The sequence below is a fragment of the Halichoerus grypus genome, chromosome 4 (assembly GCF_964656455.1).
Source record: "Halichoerus grypus chromosome 4, mHalGry1.hap1.1, whole genome shotgun sequence".
Taxonomy (NCBI): Eukaryota; Metazoa; Chordata; class Mammalia; order Carnivora; family Phocidae; genus Halichoerus; species Halichoerus grypus.
In genome coordinates this window covers 187017507-187036315 of record NC_135715.1, presented here as the reverse complement: position 1 = coordinate 187036315, position 18809 = coordinate 187017507, and the positions used below count along the sequence as shown (strand labels likewise).

The window sequence follows — 18809 nt, the reverse complement described above, 5'->3', positions numbered from 1 at the left end:
CAGCCAGGTCTGGACACACTTTCTGGGGTGGAGGCCCGGGTGTGAGTTCCACCTTCTGTAGTCCTCAGCTACCTTCATGCTCACAGCAGGGGAGTGGAATGAAGTTACAGCCTTCCCTCCCCTCTCTGATTTTCTGGAAGTCTGAGAAAGGTGGAAAGAGAGCAAGGTCCTAGAGTGTGAGGATCGCTCCTCTTCCTGACCCAAATGGGGCGGTCATGCGCCACGATGCACGGACCCACCACCTGAGGTCCCTCTGCAAAGAACGGAGGTGGGGTGGCCCTTTGGTTTTGTCCAAAAAGACAGAAGCCCAGTGAGAAGAGCAGAGGGAACTAAAGTAAGAAAGCGAGTTGAGCCTCGGGTGCTTCACTTGGCCAAGTTTTTCAGGCTGGATTCTTATTTTAGGAGCCTCACATTCTGGTGGCACTAAGCAGGCTCAGGTGTAAGGAATGAGTTATTTAGAAACTGTGGCTCGGCTCAGAAAAGAGTATGAGGTTTTGCCTCGACATGAAAAGAGGAACCAGGGTTAAAATAAGCAGTAATGGGTCAGGACTGAGAACTGGTAGATCTCTGATTTCATCTCCTTGCACACATGCCTCAACGTGCTCCTCGGAAGCCAACTACTCTTGTGATCGCAGGAAGGTGTATCCTTTGGAGCAGAAAGTTTCGCAGGCCGCCCGGGCCCCACAGATCCCTGCACCCTGATTACCTGCTGTGGGCCACCCAGTGCTGGGGTCAGCAGCCCACCAGTCCAGCAGGGCCCCAGCTCTTCTAGGAAGCCTGCCTGCCCATGGCCCCACGCTCTGACTGTGGGGGTGGAGGGGGGGGAGCAGCTGCTCAGACATCTGGTTGACACGCCTGCCTGTGGCCCCTGAGTGGCCCGGGCAGAGAAAGCTGTTGATGTTTGAGCCACCCAGATCCCCTCTGGGGACTGGTAACTGAGGACACCTGTCTCTGGGACAAGAGCAGACGGGCAGAGGACAGCTGAGGCGTGGCAGGGCGCGCCCCGGTGCAGGGCCCCCAGCCGTCTGGTCCCAGGCCCGGCCTTCTCCCTCACGGGCCGCCCACTCCTTATAGGGCTCAGCCAAAGTGAGTCTCCATTGTTTGACACCCCCAAAGCCTGACGAGGCCCCAGATCCTGAAACCGCTGCGGGACAGGCAGCAACTCCCAGGAGGGCGCACGGCCACGACGGCAAGGGTACGAAGGTGAGAGGGGGACGTGCCAGACGCGGCCGATGAGTTTACGGGCCGTGGGTACAGCCACGTGTACGAGAAGCCACAGAGTCATGTCTTTTCCAGCTTAAGGCCTAGTCATACTTGAAGTCGTCTTCACTTTGAAGGAATAGAAGAAACCACAAGGGGAAAAAAGATCAAAAGCATTGACCAACTTTTAACTTAAGAGAGTTGAGACTCCTTTCAGCAAACCACCTATCAAGGATGCCAGCCCGGCCAGGAAAGCTCACACTGTCCTAGACTCACAAAACCCTGTGGGGGCCGCGGAGTCCACTGTCTGCCCCACACGGGCCTCCCCTCGGGAGAGACCACCATGCCCACGATAAGCAGCTGCCAAGGACCTGAAAGGACAGTCTGATACGAGGGGTGCTGCCATTCATCCCTGGTGACCAGGCCGAGATGTGCGAGCGACCCAGACGCGCTAGAAACATTCAAATGGATATTCTTTAGGTTCTTCGAGAGCCCCTGGGCTGGTTCAAGCACCCCCTTAGGGTCTCACTCTCTGACCGAGTGGCTCATTGAAGTGATTCCTTTGACCCCCACCATCTTCCCAGAGGCGTTCTACTCCACACACCTTCTCCCACTTGACACATTTCCAGTGACCGCACGGTGCCCCTGGCACCTGCCTGTTGTCCTGCCCTCAACGACATGCTAGCTCTGGACAAAATGCGTCCTTCCCTTCACGTTTTGGAATCAGTGATCATGCCCCACCTTTCCTCCACTTTTACTTTCTTTTCCGCTAAACCCCACAGACTCTGTTGCTGCTCCTCCGTGACATGGCGTCCCGACCCTGGTCTATCCCTCCTCTCTGGTGCCCACGTGGGTGCACGCCATTTGTTGGTGCCTCTTACCACGGTCATGACTCCTCTGCCCCTCCTGAGGACACCTCCTTTGTTCAGACCACCCCCCTGCTCTCTTAATGCAGCCAGATAAAAATAGCTCCCCTGGCCTCCACACCACTTGGTTGACATGCATTGTGGTCACACAGAGCCCGTGGTGTTTGTCATGCAAACTATGTGGGGGGCGGGCTTTCCAGACTTGGACTTGGAAAGACTTGCTGCAGCTGATTCTTAACGTTTAATGGCAAGTTTTACACACTTGGACTCTAGACGGTGCCACCAGGTGCCATGAGCCTCAGCCTTTGGCAGAAGAGGTGTCTACAAATGGAAAGGTACTGTTTTGTGCTAACCTGTCGGGCGATCATCTAGTCCCTCAGAAAAAACTGGTCTGCTCTCCTGTAAGTTCCCCTCCTCTCCTTCCCAGCCCACCGACCCTCACTCAGCTGAGCTCACTGAAGAAAATAATCAACAAGCTACAGTCCCTTTCCGTTGTCTCTGGGCATCCTTCCCAACGGAGCGGGGTCACAGCTTACCCTCCAAGCAACCCCCACCCCCAGACTTCTGGGGAGAAAGAGGCTCAGCCAGGCCCTCACGTCCAGGCCGTTTGGGGCACAAGCTTTCTTTCCTCTCTTCTTCATCTTTGTCACTTTCTCTGCCGACTCCGGCTCCACTCAGGGTCAGATGTCCAGGTTGATAAAGGGCTTACCTGGACAGTGAATTTATCATCTTCATTGGGCAGAATCCTGTACGTGTAAACACAATTCCGGTACCTGAAATAGACCAAAGGCTTCGTTAGAACCCATGCGAGGGAATTCATTTCTCTGGGAACTGAAAAGACAGGAATTCCTGACATGGCTCAAGGAACCTGGGCATGACGTCTCTGAACTTTGGAGCTGACCATTCTGAGGTGAAGATCGGCCTTGACATCAAGCAGTCCTGGACTGAGCCCCCTTCCCTCCGCCCCCCCACCCTCCACTCAGGAAGCTCCAGGAAAAGGCATGTGGGGTCTTCTGGGCATGATTTACATTGGCACTTGACAGCTACGTGGTCTGATTTAAAGGAATCCACCCTCAAGACATAACTTCATTACAAGAGTATTTAGCCCCTCCTGGGTGCCTGGCACTTCGCTCAACATTTGTATGTGTTGTTTAACTAGATTTTATCTTATTTTATTATTATTATTTTTTAAGTAGGCTCCACGCCCAGCATGGAGCCCAATGTGGGTCTTGAACTCTCGACCCTGAGATCAAGAGTCAGATGTTTAACTGACAGAGCCAACCAGGCACCCCTGTTTAACTAGTATTTAAAGTTATATACTAGTTTAAGGGCGCCTGGGTAGCTCAGTTGGTTAAGCATCTGCCTTCAGCTCAGGTCATGATCTCAGGGTCCTGGGATGGAGTCCCGCATTGGGCTCCCTGCTCCTTGGGAGCCTGCTTCTCCCTCTCCCTCTGCTGCTCCCCCTGCTTGTGCTCTCCCTCTCTCTCTGCCCCTCCCCCCAACTCTTGCTCACACTCTCTCTCAAATAAATAAAATCTTTTTAAAAACTTAAAAAAATAAAATTATACACTAAACAATTTAAAACATAAAGAAAGATAAAAGATGAAAAAGAAATGTCTCCTTCCCCCCCTCCTGCTGAGCCCCGCTTCTCCGAGTTACTACTCCTTTTTGTAAATCACTCCAGAACTCTTAAATGTACAGACTTAAATATACACATCTCTTTATTTTTTATTTATTTATTTATTTATTTTTTATTTTTAAAGATTTTATTTATTTATTTGAGAGAGAGAGAATGAGAGACAGAGAGCATGAGAGGGAGGAGGGTCAGAGGGAGAAGCAGACTCCCTGCTGAGCAGGGAGCCCGATGCGGGACTCGATCCGGGGACTCCAGGATCATGACCTGAGCCGAAGGCAGTCGCTTAACCAACTGAGCCACCCAGGCACCCTACACATCTTTTTAAATGCACATAATATCACAGTATATATGTTGTTCTGAAATTTGCTTTCCTCACCAAAAAACATATGTTACAGGTCCTCCCAACTCACGTTCCACCACGTGGTTGTATGATCATTTATTTGACCAGCCCGTGATGACGGACGGGTAGTTACTTTCAGCTTTTTATTCTCCTCAACGGTGCTGCAGTGAGCATCTCCGTGCCTACACCTTGTGTGACTGGTAAAGGCACAGATCCAGCCTGTCAGTGCCATGGGGACCAGAACAACACCGGTCACCTGCCACGGCACCAACTAAGTGAGTTAACTTAGGAAGAGCATTTACAGCAGCGCCCGGGACACGCTGGACACTGCACGTGCTGACATTTATTAGTGGCCGCGGGGGGATCACCACCAGGAGGAGAGCCGCAGGAGAGACGCGGGCTTTGTATTTTGAGAGAGACTGACGATCGCCTCCCAGCGAGGCTGTGTCACTTTTCTCTCCCACTAACCGGATATGTCTATTTCCCCACACCCTGCCAACAGGCTGCTATCAGACATTTTCATCTTTGCAAATCTGAGAGGTTAAAGAAAAATGAGTACTCACTTTAATCTGCCTTTCTTTATGAGAAAGGTTGACCGTGTTCCCATGTTTCACTATTCGTCTTTCTTTTTCTGCAAATTTCTTTTCATGTGTTTGGCTTGCCTTTTTTTTTTCTTAATCATCTTTTGCTTATTTATCTGTAAGACTTTGATACGTGCCACAATATATTTTGGAGTTATTGTTTTTGTTGTTGTTGTTGTTGTTGTTTTTTAAGATTTTTATTTTATTTATTTGACAGAGGGAGACACAGCGAGAGAGGGAACACAAGCAGAGGGAGCGGGAGAGGGAGAAGCAGGCTTCCCGCCGAGCAGGGAGCCCGATGCGGGGCTCGATCCCAGGACCCCAGGATCTTAATGACTGAGCCACCCAGGCGCCCCTTGGAGTTACTTATTGTTGACGGTGCTTATGGAATTTTTTTTCTTTTTAAGCTGTGTAGAGGTTTTACGACTTTATGTGGTCAAGTTTTACAATCTCTTTTTGGCTTGTGAGCCAATGGCTGTTTTAAGAAAGTTTTGGAGAACGGTTTGGGTAATTTCACTTCCACCCGGCTCTTCACTTCTCACAGGGAAGTTTCTCGTTTCTCCCTTTCCCTCACCTCTGAATGCTCATCGCCCCCCGCCCTGTCCTGCCTCCAGAGCCCGAGCTGATACCACAACAGGCAAGGATGACTCTCTCGGCTGCTGTCACCTCACCTCCCGGAGATGTCCCAGAAACGGAGAGCCGCCCCAGCACCCCGGCCCCACTGCCCCCCTCCGCAGCCCCCCCTGCGGAGCCTGAGGGGCAGCCCCACTCTGCTAGGCTCTTATCTCTCACTGCTGTTCTCGTGACACTTCCTCCCGCAGATATGCAAATGAGACCGGGGCCCGAACGGTCTTATTCGGGGGAGGGCAGCTAATATGTGGAAGCAGTTGAGCAGGCCCCAAACATCAGCCTGTCAACAGACAGAAGAGGGTCACCAGGAGAGGGGCAGAGAGAGCTGCACGGAACAGGAAGGCCCTTTCGTTCATCAAGTGTGGCAGACCAGCCCTTCTGGCTTTTTAAAGAAGTTCTAGGAACGCTGAAATGCAGAAGCAGTTCCGTGTGACTCAAACAGATCAGAATCCAAAAGCGAGTACAATAGGAAGAGAGGACACTCCCCCTTAGACAGGGATATCTCAGCAGCGGCCACACAGGGGGCCCGACCCACGTCCCCGGAGCTGGGTCAGTTCAGGTCTTTGAGGGAAAATGTACAAGGTCACCACCACCTCCACCACCACCCCCCCTCCGCCGCCGCCACCCCCAGCCCACAGGAGATCAGCTGGTCCAGACTGCATGCCAGGGAGGAATGGGGGCTCTGCAGGCAGGTGGAGGGGGGCGCTCCCTGGCCTCCCCCAATCCTCGGCAGCTGTACTTCACTCTGGTCCCAGATGCATGAACGTGTACACAGAGAACACGCATGTATATATGTCCACACACGTGCATACACACATACAGATCCGTAACCTACGTGTACACACACAGGCGCACAATCTGACACGTGAAATGGTTAGTGAGGATTCCACGACGAAATCCTCTTTGACAGCAACTGCACTAGAACGTAATCCAGACAACGCGCCATGACCGTCTCGTCCAGCCCTTCCCAGCTCTTTGTGGGGATTTAGTAACAGTTTAGGGTGCTAACCCCTTAGGTCGTTGGCTGCTACTCTTTCCAGTGACTGGGGTGCATTTGAGGGCAATCGTGTCAGGAATAGCCCCACTGGAGACCCAGGTGGGGACGGTGCTGGGCCAGGTACGTGGGCCGCTGATCTACTCTCCAGTGAAATGGGGCTTAGAGCAAATGTCCCACGTGACTCTGAACTGCTGCCTGATGACAGCAGGTGCCCACCCTGTCCTAAGTGGGAAGATGCTTCCTCTGGGCAGGGCATTTCCAGATCAATCCTAATATGGTTTGGGAAGTTTTACTTGAATGCAAGAGGACAAGCCAGCAGAAGCAGAAAGCAACACCGTGGCATTTTTATTCTCTCAGATAAATATTACTATTTCTGCATGTCTACTCCCAGCCAAGTGAACACTGACAAGCATGCCCAGAAACATCCTCTACCATGCTGAGCCCCATGGGGGGCAGGGGTAGGATGGGACAGAGAAATCAAACTCTAAAATTCAAGAACCTCATTAGCATCCCTGTCTCGCGATGCCAATCGGCTTAGTGTGCTCTATAATTGTTTTTAAGCCCCTTTGTAATTCTTATTATATATCAGTTCTAATTTCTAGTGTTGCTTTGTACATTTTTTTTTCTTGCTTAAATGTTGTAGACTTCTGGACAAGATGGGGTGGGGGAACAAGGGGTGGACACCCTGCATTCAAAAAAGCCCCTTGGACCGATATAGAGACAAGGGAAAATGTACGTCAGCCCTAGCAACCAAGGGTGTTCGCTATTCACCACCAAAACCTCAAAGAATCCAGCCAGAGAGTCAGAAAATGGATGAATTACAAGAGGCCATTAGTTCAGAAGAAAGAAGGTGAGAGGAGGCCATGTGGCCAAGTAAAAGGTGGAGGGGAGGCAGCCAGAGTGCTGTTGGGGGTCTGCTGAGCGCCCTGCCCCAGCAGCTAGGGGTCCAGCACATTGTTCCTTGTATGAGACCCCTGGCTCTTACCCCCAACAGCTGGATCTCCGATCGGGGCTCCCACCCCCATCCCTGCTGGTCCTTTTTTGTCTGGGAAAAGGATTTGGGCAGAAACCCACTCTGCTCTCCAAAAGAATCTGTCCCAACTTTTCCTGACAGTTCTTTGTCAGAAAAGAAAAATCACCACACCTATGAAAACATTGCACCACGCCAAAGAAGGGCATCATTTTTCTAAGGACTCAAAGGTGTTACTTCCATTTTTCACAGAATCACTGCACAAAGAATAAAAGACATTCTGGTGAAATCTGACTTGTGAACTCAGTCCACAATTGCATCTCCAGCACGGGAGAGATCGATTGTAAAGACTGAGCAGCGTGAGACAAGGAAAAGTGATCGGATGGGAAAACCCAGGAGTTCACGAGTCAGCAAGAAACACCACAAGAGAGGAGGTAAACAGCAGCTCATGTCCTGGAGAATGCTAACGAGGAAGAAAAACTCGAGAAAGTCAGTACAGAAAGAAAAGACACGGAGGAAACGTGAGAAATAGAGAAGACAGATCTCTGTCCTCATACATACATAAGTAGGGGTTTCTGAAAGCACAGATAATTTTTTAAATAAAAATAAAAAGCAAAACAGGGAATAAATCTAAGAGCTTATGACTTGAAAAGCAGAAAATTAAATGGCCAACCCTCTGGCAAATTGAATAAAGGAAAGAAAAAAATGCTTCACCTTCTTCTTACCCGCCATCTAGACCGGCTCCATCCTTCTCCACCTGCCCTGTGTCTGGGGGATGGACCTGTGTGGGCTGCCTCACCCAGGTCTGGCACAGACAGAGTGAGAGGAGCACAGGAGGGGTGCATTCGGTCCCCTGACCCCACCCTGCCTCCAGCAGAGGCCACAGCTCCAGTCGGAGGGCCTGGTGATAGCCTGTCCCCTGGCTCTTCAGGTGTGGGAAGGGCTTCCCAAGGTTGCTAGCTCTAGGCTGTGTGGCCTTCCCTATCCTGTCATCCCTTTGGATTAGGCCATCTATTCCCTGCTGGGAGCCCAGCCAACACAAGAAGGAAACAAAATCAAAAAGAGAAAAAGAAGAAAGAACAGTAATAAAAGAGAAACCTGAAAATTACAAAAAACTATGCATAATTGTGTGCCAGAAAATTTGAAAAGCTCAAAAAATGGGCTGTTTTCTGAAAAATATAGATAACTTACCGAAAGTGAAACAAGAGGTAGAAAACAAGAATCAATCGACACCAAAGAAGAAACTGAAGCAAATATTTGAAAATTATCTCTGGGGCACCTGGCTGGCTCAGTCAGTGGAGCATGCAACTCTTGATCTCGAGGCTGTGAGTTAGAGGCCCATGTTGGGTGTGGAGATTACTTAAGAATTAAGTTTAAAAATAAATAAATAAATAAATAAAATAAAAATTATTTTGTGGCTCTGAGGAAAAGCACCTCTGCCGAACTTCTTTTAATATTTCAAAAAAATCAGATAATGATGATGCCACATAAATGTGTCCATATTTTATAGTTTCCACGACTCTTAAACCATAACTTGACCAAAATCATATAACTCAATCTCACCTATGAGCATATATACAAAAATCCTAAATAAAATTCAGAGTACAATAAAAAATTAACATAATCAAGAACAGTTCATTTTAATCGTGCAAAAATGGTTAATGTTAGGGAATTTATAAAATTAAGCTGTTATGCCCGTAAATGAAATGAGGGAAACAACATAATCATCTCAATAGATATTAAAAAGGCATTCGATAAAATTAAATACTTAGTCGTTCAAAACTTTATAAAACTAGGAAAAGATGGGTCCTTGTTTGACATGACAAAGAACAACAACTAACTTTCATCACGCGCTAACTTCGTGTGAATATCGTATCAAGTCCTTCCCAGTCAGTGTCATGTTTGACTCTCACAGAACTTCCTGAGGTAGATCTGTTCTCTTGCCAATATCCTCCACTGCAATGTTTGAGAAATACTGGCCAATGTAATAAACTATTAAATCTAAATCAGAGTTACAAGTATTTGGAAAGTAGACCACAAAATGATCATAATTTATATATAACATGATTGCCTCTAAAGAAAATCCAAGAGAAGCAAATGAAAAACAATTTGAAATAAAGAGAAGTAAGTCAAGTGATAGAATAAAAGGTAAATTTATAAAACCTATAACTTCCCTGTATGTCATCAGTTACCACAAAAGGGTAACTGGTGGAGAAAAGGTATCATTTACAAAAGTAACAAAATTATAAAGTAATCAGAAGTAATCATAACAAGAAATAGGAAGGATCTATAGGAAGAAAATTACAAGATTTTAAAGAGGGGAAGGTACACTTTTCACTAAGACTAATACTAAAATGTTCCGGGGACGCCTGGGTAGCTCAGTCAGTTAAGCGTCTGCCTTCGGCTGAGTTCATGATCCCAGGGTTCTAGGATCGAGTCCTGAATCAGCCTCCTTCAGCAGGGAGCCTGCTTCTCCCTCCACCTGCCACTCGCCCTGCTTGTGATCTCTCTCTCTCTCCGACAAATAAATAAAATCTTAAAAAAAAAAAAAGACAAATACTAAAATATTCTTTTTCACAAGTTATGTTATAGATTTCCTGCAATTTGAATTGAAGTCCCAATTGTATTTTTTCTAATTTGGCAAAATTATTAGCTGGTTCACCTGGAAGAATACTTGAAAACAACAGATATGAAAATCCTAAAATAAAATAGTTTATAAAATTGTGGTGACGCATTTGGTATAAGAAAACCAGACATACGTGGAGCAGGGTAAACAGGCAAGAAAGAGATATATAAGACTTAATATACAGGGAAAGAGGAATCAGAAAAGGAGCAAATCATTCAATAAAAGTTTTTGAGAAAGATGATTGGTTACTCAAAAAAATATACATACACCTTTGTCTTACACCATCCACTGAATTAATTCCAGAAAGATTAAAGTGTTCAATGTAAAAAAAACCCAACAAAACAAAACAGAAATAAAACCGAAAAAACTTATCATTTCTCCATCTGTTTTTGCCAAATACCTTGCATGTGATATACACATTTGTTCAATCCACCCACTAACACTACTACATAGGTATTCTTAGCCCTGGTTTTCAGATGAGGAAACCAAGGCCCCACAGAATCTGGAGGTTGGACAGGCACAGTCATCCTTAGCCTGAGTCTATCAAGTTCCACAGGCCCTGTCCTAACCCTCCCACCTCTCACTGGGGAAAAAAAGAAAAAACAAAAACAGAATATCCATGTGCAGAGGGACTCTCTACATTGAAAAGCAAAGGAGAAAAAAATCACAAAGGAAAAAGATTGACAGACTTCATGAAAATTTACAATCTCTGAATGTCAAAGAAATCACAAAGTTTAAAGGCAAACCACAGTGAAAATATTTACAACAAAAGTGATCTAAGGACTTCATGTAAATAGATAACAGAAAAACCTCACCTTCAAAAGAAAAATGGCAAACAGGATGGACAGGATCATTCACCGAAGAGGAATTATGAAGGTCAACAGTCCTATCAAACAAGTTTACTATGACTGCAATCAAGAAATGCAAAGAAGGGGCGCCTGGGTGGCTCAGTTGGTTAAGCGACTGCCTTCGGTTCAGGTCATGATCCTGGAGTCCTGGGATCGAGTCCCACATCGGGCTCCCTGCTCAGCTGGGGGTCTGCTTCTCCCTCTGACCCTCTTCCCTCTCGTGCTCTCTGTCTCTCATTCTCTCTCTCTCAAATAAATAAATAAAATCTTTAAAAAAAAAAAAAAAGAAATGCAAAGAAAAAGGAACAGAAATTAAACCCCTTTCACCTTGCAACTTAATTTTTTTTTTTAAGTGCAAATATTCAGAATAGGGAGCCTGGAATGAGGTGAGCACTCTTCTCGTACAGCCGACCGGAGAATAAATTGGAACAAAATTTCTGGAAAGCGATTTGTCTTTCTGTATCAAAGCCTAAAAAACTTTTCAATCCTTTGATCCTGTAATTCCACCCCTGGGAATCTGTAACCAGAAATGTCACATTTCTGCACAAAGACCTTCATCACCATCATGTTTATAACAACAAAACACTACTGGTAACTCAAAACGTCTGACAATACAAGAATCACTTCATAAATTGCGGCACATCATGTACTAGAATTTTGGCACCCGTTAAATATGATATTTAAGGGAAAAAAATTTTAACTAACCGGGAAATGTTAACGTTGCTAAAAAACACAGACCAAAATTACATGGTTATAGTTATATATATAGTACAGAGATTTATCTATCTATGGAGAAAGAGGAGCAAAGAAAGAGTGAGAACATACACCTACAAATTAACAGTATTTATGTTGGTCTCTCAGCAATTGGGTGATTATTTTCCTTCTTTACTCTTTGTACTCTTTGTACATTATACTTAATACTGTATTTTTTTTTTAAATTTTATTTATTTATTTGACAGAGAGAGACATAGCAAGAGAGGGAACACAAGCAGGGGGAGTAGGAGAGGGAGAAGCAGGCTTCCCCGCGGAGCAGGGAGCCCGATGTGGGGCTCGATCCCAGGGTCCTGGGATCACGACCTGAGCCGAAGGCAGACGCTTAACGACTGAGCCACCCAGGCGCCCCAATACTGTATTTTTTTAAGTTCCTTGAAAGAACACGGCAGTGCTTATCAGCAGATCTAGTTCTATGTGGCCACCAACACCTGGGATGGCCTCACAGGCCTCTCCTCTCTGGAGGCCAGGTTCCTGGCTGGCAAGTGAAGGGGCTGGATCAGCTGACCCTTTCGGAACCAGCCCTGCCTGGGGTCATTTTTAAAAAGTAACTGAACCCAAACTGTTTGGGTGCTGGTATTGTTAATACGATGTTTTTCTAATTAATGGACAAAGGGGGTGTGACACGAGCATGGGAGAAAGGAAAGATCTGGTCCCCAGAACTGCGGGCTTGGTCTCCCCACTTCCCTCCGAGGCCTGCTGCAGCTCCCAGCACTGATCCCCACCCCGTCCACATGCTGGGCTCCCTCCTCAGAGCCTTAGGGCTTCTGTCCCCTCAGTATCTCCCTCCTAAATGGGAACTAGTCAGTCACTCTTAAGATGGCCGCCATTCCTTCTTGACTTTATCTTCCATCTACCTGGTGGTTCTTCCTGGCATCCGTGCCCCCAGACCCCTCTCTCCCTCAAGCTTCCGGGCGCTCAACCCTGGCTCCCGCGGCCACTGGACACTCATGCACCATTCAAGTGCTCTTCCTGCCTTATCTCTTTGAGCACTTCCTCTGAGGAGGCCCCGCATGACAGCTCACTGTCTCCCGGAGGCTCTTACAGGCCTCCAGGAAGTTCTCAAAGTGACAGTCTGCCCGAGCTCTCCTCTTTCCTTCTGCTGTGGAATCTTCTTCACAGACAGGCCCATGCTCCCCTGAGTCTGAGATGTCACCGCTCACTTTATAACTTGTACAAAATAATGGCCAGTGTTAACGGCTGCTTACTGCGCGCCTAGCCTTGGGTCACACGTGTTGCCCACATTCTCTCGTTTTACCCTCTCAATAATCCAATGACAACAGACAGACAAATAATCCGATTTTTTAAATGGGCAGAGGATCTGAATACACGTTTCTCCAAATAAGATAGGGAAATAGCCAATCAACACATGAAAAGAAGCTCAACATCATTAGTCATTACAGAAACACAACTCAAAGTCACCCTAAGAGGCCACTTCACACCCCCTGGGATGGTTATTACCAGAAAGATAACAACAAGGCTTGGTGAGGATGCGGGAGAATCAGAATCCTCACACGTGGCTGATGGGGATACAAAATGGAGCTGCTTCTGTGGAAAGCAGGGTGACAGTTCCACAAAGACTGGGAATTACTGTAGGACCCAGCAGTTCCACCCAAGACCGCTGAAAACACATGTTCACACAAAAACTTGTACACGAATGTTCACAGCAGCGTTGTTCACAATAGCCCCAAAGTGGAAACAACCCACAAGTCCATCAACTGACGAAAGGACACACAAAATGCGGTCTTTCCACACAACAGACTACTATTTAGCCATAAAAAGGAACGCTCAGGCTGCAAATAGATGAACCTCAAAAGCATCATGTGAAAAAAGCCGGATACAGGAGGCCACATATTATATAGGATTCCATTTATAACCCAGGGACTGGGCTTCTCACCAGTGAGGATGCCGGGTGGGCACAGGGAGGTTAGTGTCTCGAGAACGTTAGAACTCACATCAGATGTAGCCAACCACAGAGGGCTCACCTCTAAGGACTGTGTTGCATGGCAGGGATTTGGGCAGGAAGGGCGGGCCTCTCCTCACTCCATCGCTGGGGCAAGGAGGAAGGCCTGGCCAGGGGCACCCCTGCCATTTCTTCCCTATGCTTGGGCTCAGACTCCAGGAGAGGGGACCGTTCAACGGAGAAGCACCACCGTGAATGTAACCCGTCAGGTAGGCCAGCTTGTAAAACACACCAAAGCCAGAGCCTCCGTTGGTTCTGGAAGGGGTGTTCTGGAGCGCTGGGCACGGGCACAGAAAGCCTGGACACACTCAACTTTACCAGGTTGTTCTGAGTCACTTCAGACAGAAGATGCCAGTGATCCGTTCAACACACAGGCCTTCACAGGCACACCACTCTCTCCTGTCGTGCACCCGGAAAGAAGACTCCGAAGAGTTGCCCTTGGACAAGCTCTTACGTAAACCGGATTTCAAGAGCCCGTGGTCCTCCAGCTCTGGCTGCTGGCTACTGTGTGGACCAGCGTTTGTCCCCACTTTCTGTGAACACCAGATACGAAAACCAGTATTTCTTTGCATTGCACAAAAATAATCAATGAGCAGTGCAAACCTGCCTTAAACGTTGGAAGGGGACTGGAGGAAGGGGGCTCTATCCACGTGTTCGCACCACAGGAAATGGCTTTACACCTCTCCTGGACATTGCTGCCCTCCCAAGTCCCTTCTCTGCGCCTCCCCCTTCCAGGCCTCCCCGACCCCACACACACCCAGGCTGGCTGGCTCCTCTCTCTTTCTCCCTCCCGAGAACGGCCTGAGTTCAAGTCCTCACCCTGCCATTTATCCGTCCTATAAGCGCGTCACGCCCCTTAACCTCTCTGGGTCTCAGCTTCCTCATCTGTAAAGTGGGGGATAATGACAGTCCTTCCTCCAAAGGCCGTGGGGGACAGTGAGTTAATCCATGTAAAGAGCCCAGAATGGGGAGCCTGGCACACAGTAAGACTTCGTGAGTCTTTTGGGTTATTTTTAGACAGAACAGGTTAGCAACCACCTTCTGTTAGGGGAACAAGGCTTAAGGCTTACTCTACCTCAAGTGGCCTATCACACTCTATCGTCCTAACAAGAAGAATGCCTTCTCCGAGGGAACTTCTGGTGGCTCAATGTCCTACTTGTGCTTCTTCATCTTTGGGACTGCGCTGGCAAGGCCAGAGTCCAGGCTGCCCGGGACACTGTCCCTGCGAAGGAGACCGTGGGTGTGCCTGGGTAGCTCGGCGGGGGGGCAGGGAGGCTGTGTCCTGGGGAAACCAAGGCTACGTCCCTGCCACGGCTGGCCGGACGGGGCACCGGTACCTGAACCAAAGGCGGCACGCACCTGCCCCTCCCCCAGGAGGGGAGCCAACCCTGCCTAGTGCGCTTCGGGGGGCGGGCAGCTTGTACGCCCAGCGATGCTGGCCCATTGTTCTAGCTCTGCGTGTGCGGCCTGAGCAGGGAGAGGCTGGTCCTGCCGACTCCTGGCCCCTTCCATGGAGGGACCCCCTCCCCCAAAGGTGCATCTCCTTTCTGCAGCATAAAGCACCCGACAAGCACCCTGGCCCCACGTGGACGTGCCATCCTGGCAGGAGAGGAGGGTGTGAGCTTGATAGGCTCTTAGCGACCCCATCCAAGATGGGCCGGACGCCCCCTGCAGGGACCCCTGTGGCGGGGTTGAGTCAGGTCAGGGGAGGATGACGCAGGCCCTGTGGCCGCATGTTTTCAAGCCCCCTGCCATAAGATGGCAGAGCTGGACTCAAACAGCGTGGCCAGCTGCCTGGGGGGTCTTCCCCCTCCAGCTCTCTGCGCCCAAGAAGAGCCTCCGGGGTCTCCCTCAAGCAGGGCTCTCTGAGCTGCCGAGGAGAGGGCTGAGCTTTCCTGCCCAGGGGCAGGTGGCAGGGCTGACCTCTCGAGAGGAAATGCGGGTTCGCGAGGCCGGGGTGACTGCGCGCTCTCATCACGTGGGCGGCCCTGAATTGCAGCCTTGTCTTTTGGTGTCGCCCTCACCCCCTCTCTCGTTTCATTTAAATAGTCAAATCCTGTTCTCTTTCCCGGGCACCAAGGCCACCGGGGAGAAGGTGTACGCAGTTCCTCGTGCTCCCAGCGCAGCCGCCTAACCCAGCAGCTGAGCTTCTCTGCTGTCCCCTCACTCACCGGAGGGCACGGGGACAGGCTCCGGCCACTGGGCACAGGCAGGAGGTCTTGGCGTGTCCGGCCAGGAGGCCTTTTCCCCCGGATATTTCTAGAGCAGGAGGGCAAGTCTTGGTGGCTTCCTTCTGCAGGCCCGGCTCACTCTGAGAGCCCTGACCCCGCAGCTGCACACCCCCCAGCCCGGGGTCCCTGCACTCCCAGCTGACTTCCAGACAGACAGCGCTTGTGAAACGGAGGGAAGCCCAGCCGCTTTGCACCCCGTCAGGGCTCCCAGCACCAGGCCGTGGACCCAGATGGCGTGGGGGCAAGGTCTGCACTAGGCCACAGGGAAGTTAAATCTAATTTGATTTAAAGGACTGGTTTTTTGTTTTTTTTTTAAGAGTACGCTTTTCCTGCTTTTTTGGTATTCGAGGATGTTTTCTTCCATGAAATGAGCCTTTGGAAGGTGGCAGATAGTTGTCATTCATTCTAAGTTTTTCATTCTTAAATCTCCTTGGTTGGCGAAATGAAAGGTGGCGGCGGGGTTAAGTCTCCCAGGTTTGGGGAAAGTTTGGTGGCCCACCCTGTCCCGCAGCCTTTAGTGGCTCCTGACCCTGAAGGAAGGGTGGCTTCCCTCAAAGAGCAGAGGGGAAAGGGGAGCCCTGGGCCTGGCCAAAGGGCGGGGTCCCCGGGGAGGAATCCAAGCCCTGGGGCCTGGACCTAAAAGGGCTTGGAGGACGGGAGCTTGATGAGAAGAGCGGACATCTGTGGGCACTATGGGCGCCCCCTCTAAGAAGGGGACCCTGGACATCCGCTGCAGCCCTGCGAGTGATTCAGTGCAGATGAGCAGAGCGGAGGAGAGGCGGAGGAAGGAACAGGGGAAACCAGGCCTGGACCCCAGCTTGCCACCAGCCAGCAGGGCAGTGGAGCCAAAGGCCTCCCCCTCCCAGAGCTCCTTCCACTCACCGCAGTCCGGGGCGTGGGACGAGAGGTTCCCGAGGGCCTGCCTCTAGGCGTAGCCCCGGCTCTAGCCTGCCATCCGCCCGTGCGGAGTCAGAGACCACGTCTGTCACCTGCGCACAACCCGAGCACCCTGACCGAAGGGCCGCTGGGAGGGTCCTGGAAGCTCTCAGCGGGAGGCTCAGCACACGGCCAACACCCAACAGCGTCGGCCTTCCACTACGGTCCATGGGGCAGGAGAGAGAGCCATGTGGGCCCAGTGCAGTCAGTGTGGCATCTTCCCATCCTTTCCAAGGCCCTGTTGGCGGGTGCCCGGGGGGAGGGCAGTGCCCGTGGGGAAGTCCTGGTCCCTTCCCCTGAGTGTGAGAGTCGGGGGTGGGGGGGGGCTAGTTGGCCTCGGGAGGTGGGCCTCTGGTGCAGTCAGCGCTCGGGCCCATTGGCCAGCTGCGTCCTTGTCAGCACCCTGGCTTCCCTTGCTGTCCCCTGGAACCTATGCTCACACTCGGCCTGACAGGGCTCGGAGTGGGGCGGCAAGGGTCCGGCTGTCTGGGTGCAGCCTCTGGGGGCAGATGGCCCAGGCTTTGACTGTCGTCAGTCTCTGAACCCATTCGAGCCTCAGTTTCCTCATCTGCAAAGGGGACTGATAGTGGGACCTGCATTTCAGGTCGCCGGAGGATAAAATGGGATAACCCCAAGACAAATGCTCCGAACAGGTCTGTGTTCAGTGACCTACTTCCCCTCCTGCCTGGTCAGGGGGAACTTTCTGCAAGGCCACACATGCTACCTGAGAGGTGCAGGGGGACAGCCTGTCCCCCCCGGTGCCCTGGCACTGCCCCGAGCCTGGCAGGGGTGGTTAGATGGCAGGGCTGCCGGCGTGAGGGCCTTTTTCAGACATGGGTCGAACAAGGGTGTTTTAAAAAGGAACCTTCAGCAAGTGGCTGTTTCCTCCGTTGTTAAGACAACTGGAGGTTTCAGCAATATCCCAGAGCTGGGAGTGGGGTGAAGTGGGGGTGGGGGGGCAGTTGGTGGCGGCTGAGAGGCCAAAATGTGTGGGGGACACAGCCCAGTGCCGAGGTGGGGAGAGAAGAGGCTCCGGCTGTCAGTGATGGTGACTTCCTCTGCTCTCAGGGCCCCGAATGCAACTTCTGGGTGAACTGAAAGCTCTTTCTTGGGTGAACCCTCCCCATATTCTGACTCCCCGAACTACAGCTTCCTCCACGGGCCCAAAGCCTAGGCTCCAGAAAGGTCCTCTCTTGCCACATCTGTCCTTCCACGAAGGTTTCCAAGCTGGGCATGTCTGAGCCACACCTGAACTGACCGAGCCACTTTCTAACACCCGCCCCGCTCTGGAGCCCTGAGCTTCTGCCTGCCTCCCAGAGTGTGGACACGGCCCCCCCTTCCTGGCCCCTGGCACCACCGCTCCCAGGCAGCCGCAAGGGTGACCAGGCCCCGGGAGGCCCTGGGGAGCTCCCAGGGGCCGAAAAACCTGGGCTCCAAGGCCCAGCGGGGCCCACAGTGGGCGTCGGCTGGACCCACCAACAAATCTGGGCAACACGCAAGACGGGTCCATGCATCCCACGACATGAAGACAACCTGTGCCCGCGTGGGCGCGAGGCCCGAGCTGGCCTCCCCTCCCCGGGGCGGCGGCGGGCGGCGGGGGCCGGGCGGGGGCCGCGCACTTACAGCACACACAGCGCGTAGGCCCGGGAGATGGACTCGCTGGCGCGCACGAGGAAGCTCCCGTCCTTGCCCGTCCTGGACAGCAGCTCCTCGGCCTTGGCGCGGGTGATGTTGCCATGGTTCCAGCAGGGGACCATGGCGGCCACGGGCCTTCCCGGGGCCGGCGGCCACCCCAGGACCGACGCGCCACCGAGGGGAGCCGAGGCCCCTGCACTGCGAGCCGGCGCCGCCGTCCGTCTGGCCCCGCTCGGTGGCCCCGCTGCTGCCACCAGCTCCCTGGCCGACTTCCTGTTTCAGGAGCTCAGCGAGGGAAAGGAAGCCAGCAGCGGCCCGAGGACTTCCTCATTGCGGAGACCCGCCGGGCGGCCGTGCTCCACCTTCCCACCCCGCCCACCCGCAAGCCGCCCCTCCCGCTCCCCCCCCCACGAGGCCTCCTGGGGGTGTCAGCTGCTTCGGGCCCAGGAGGCCCACGGCCGGCTTCTGAAGAAGCGTGGCCTAGCCGGTGTGGACCGGCCAAAGCAGGGGCCATTGGAGGCCCGTCCCGCGGCTCACGTGGGGTGGCCACGCCCTGGCCACATCCCTCCGCCTTCGGGC

General features: G+C 51.4%; 1 protein-coding gene across 4 annotated transcripts in view; it reads right to left on the bottom strand.

Annotated features, from left to right (window-relative positions):
- The window catches only part of INPP5D (inositol polyphosphate-5-phosphatase D), a 112832-nt gene extending 94359 nt beyond the window's left edge, over nt 1-18473 (bottom strand). For 2 of the 4 annotated variants that reach the window (XM_078071468.1, XM_036109582.2), the window contains exons 1-2: nt 18219-18465; nt 2776-2839 (exon numbers count right to left, since the gene is read on the bottom strand). In XM_078071468.1, the coding sequence (XP_077927594.1) occupies nt 2776-2839; nt 18219-18352 (198 nt within the window). In that variant the 5' untranslated portion in view covers nt 18353-18465. Of the gene's footprint in view, nt 1-2775; nt 2840-10661; nt 10681-18218 lie in introns of those variants that run through there. The other 2 variants (XM_036109581.2, XM_078071469.1) reach the window with 2 other exon arrangements.
- Nucleotides 18474-18809: the final 336 nt, after the last annotated feature.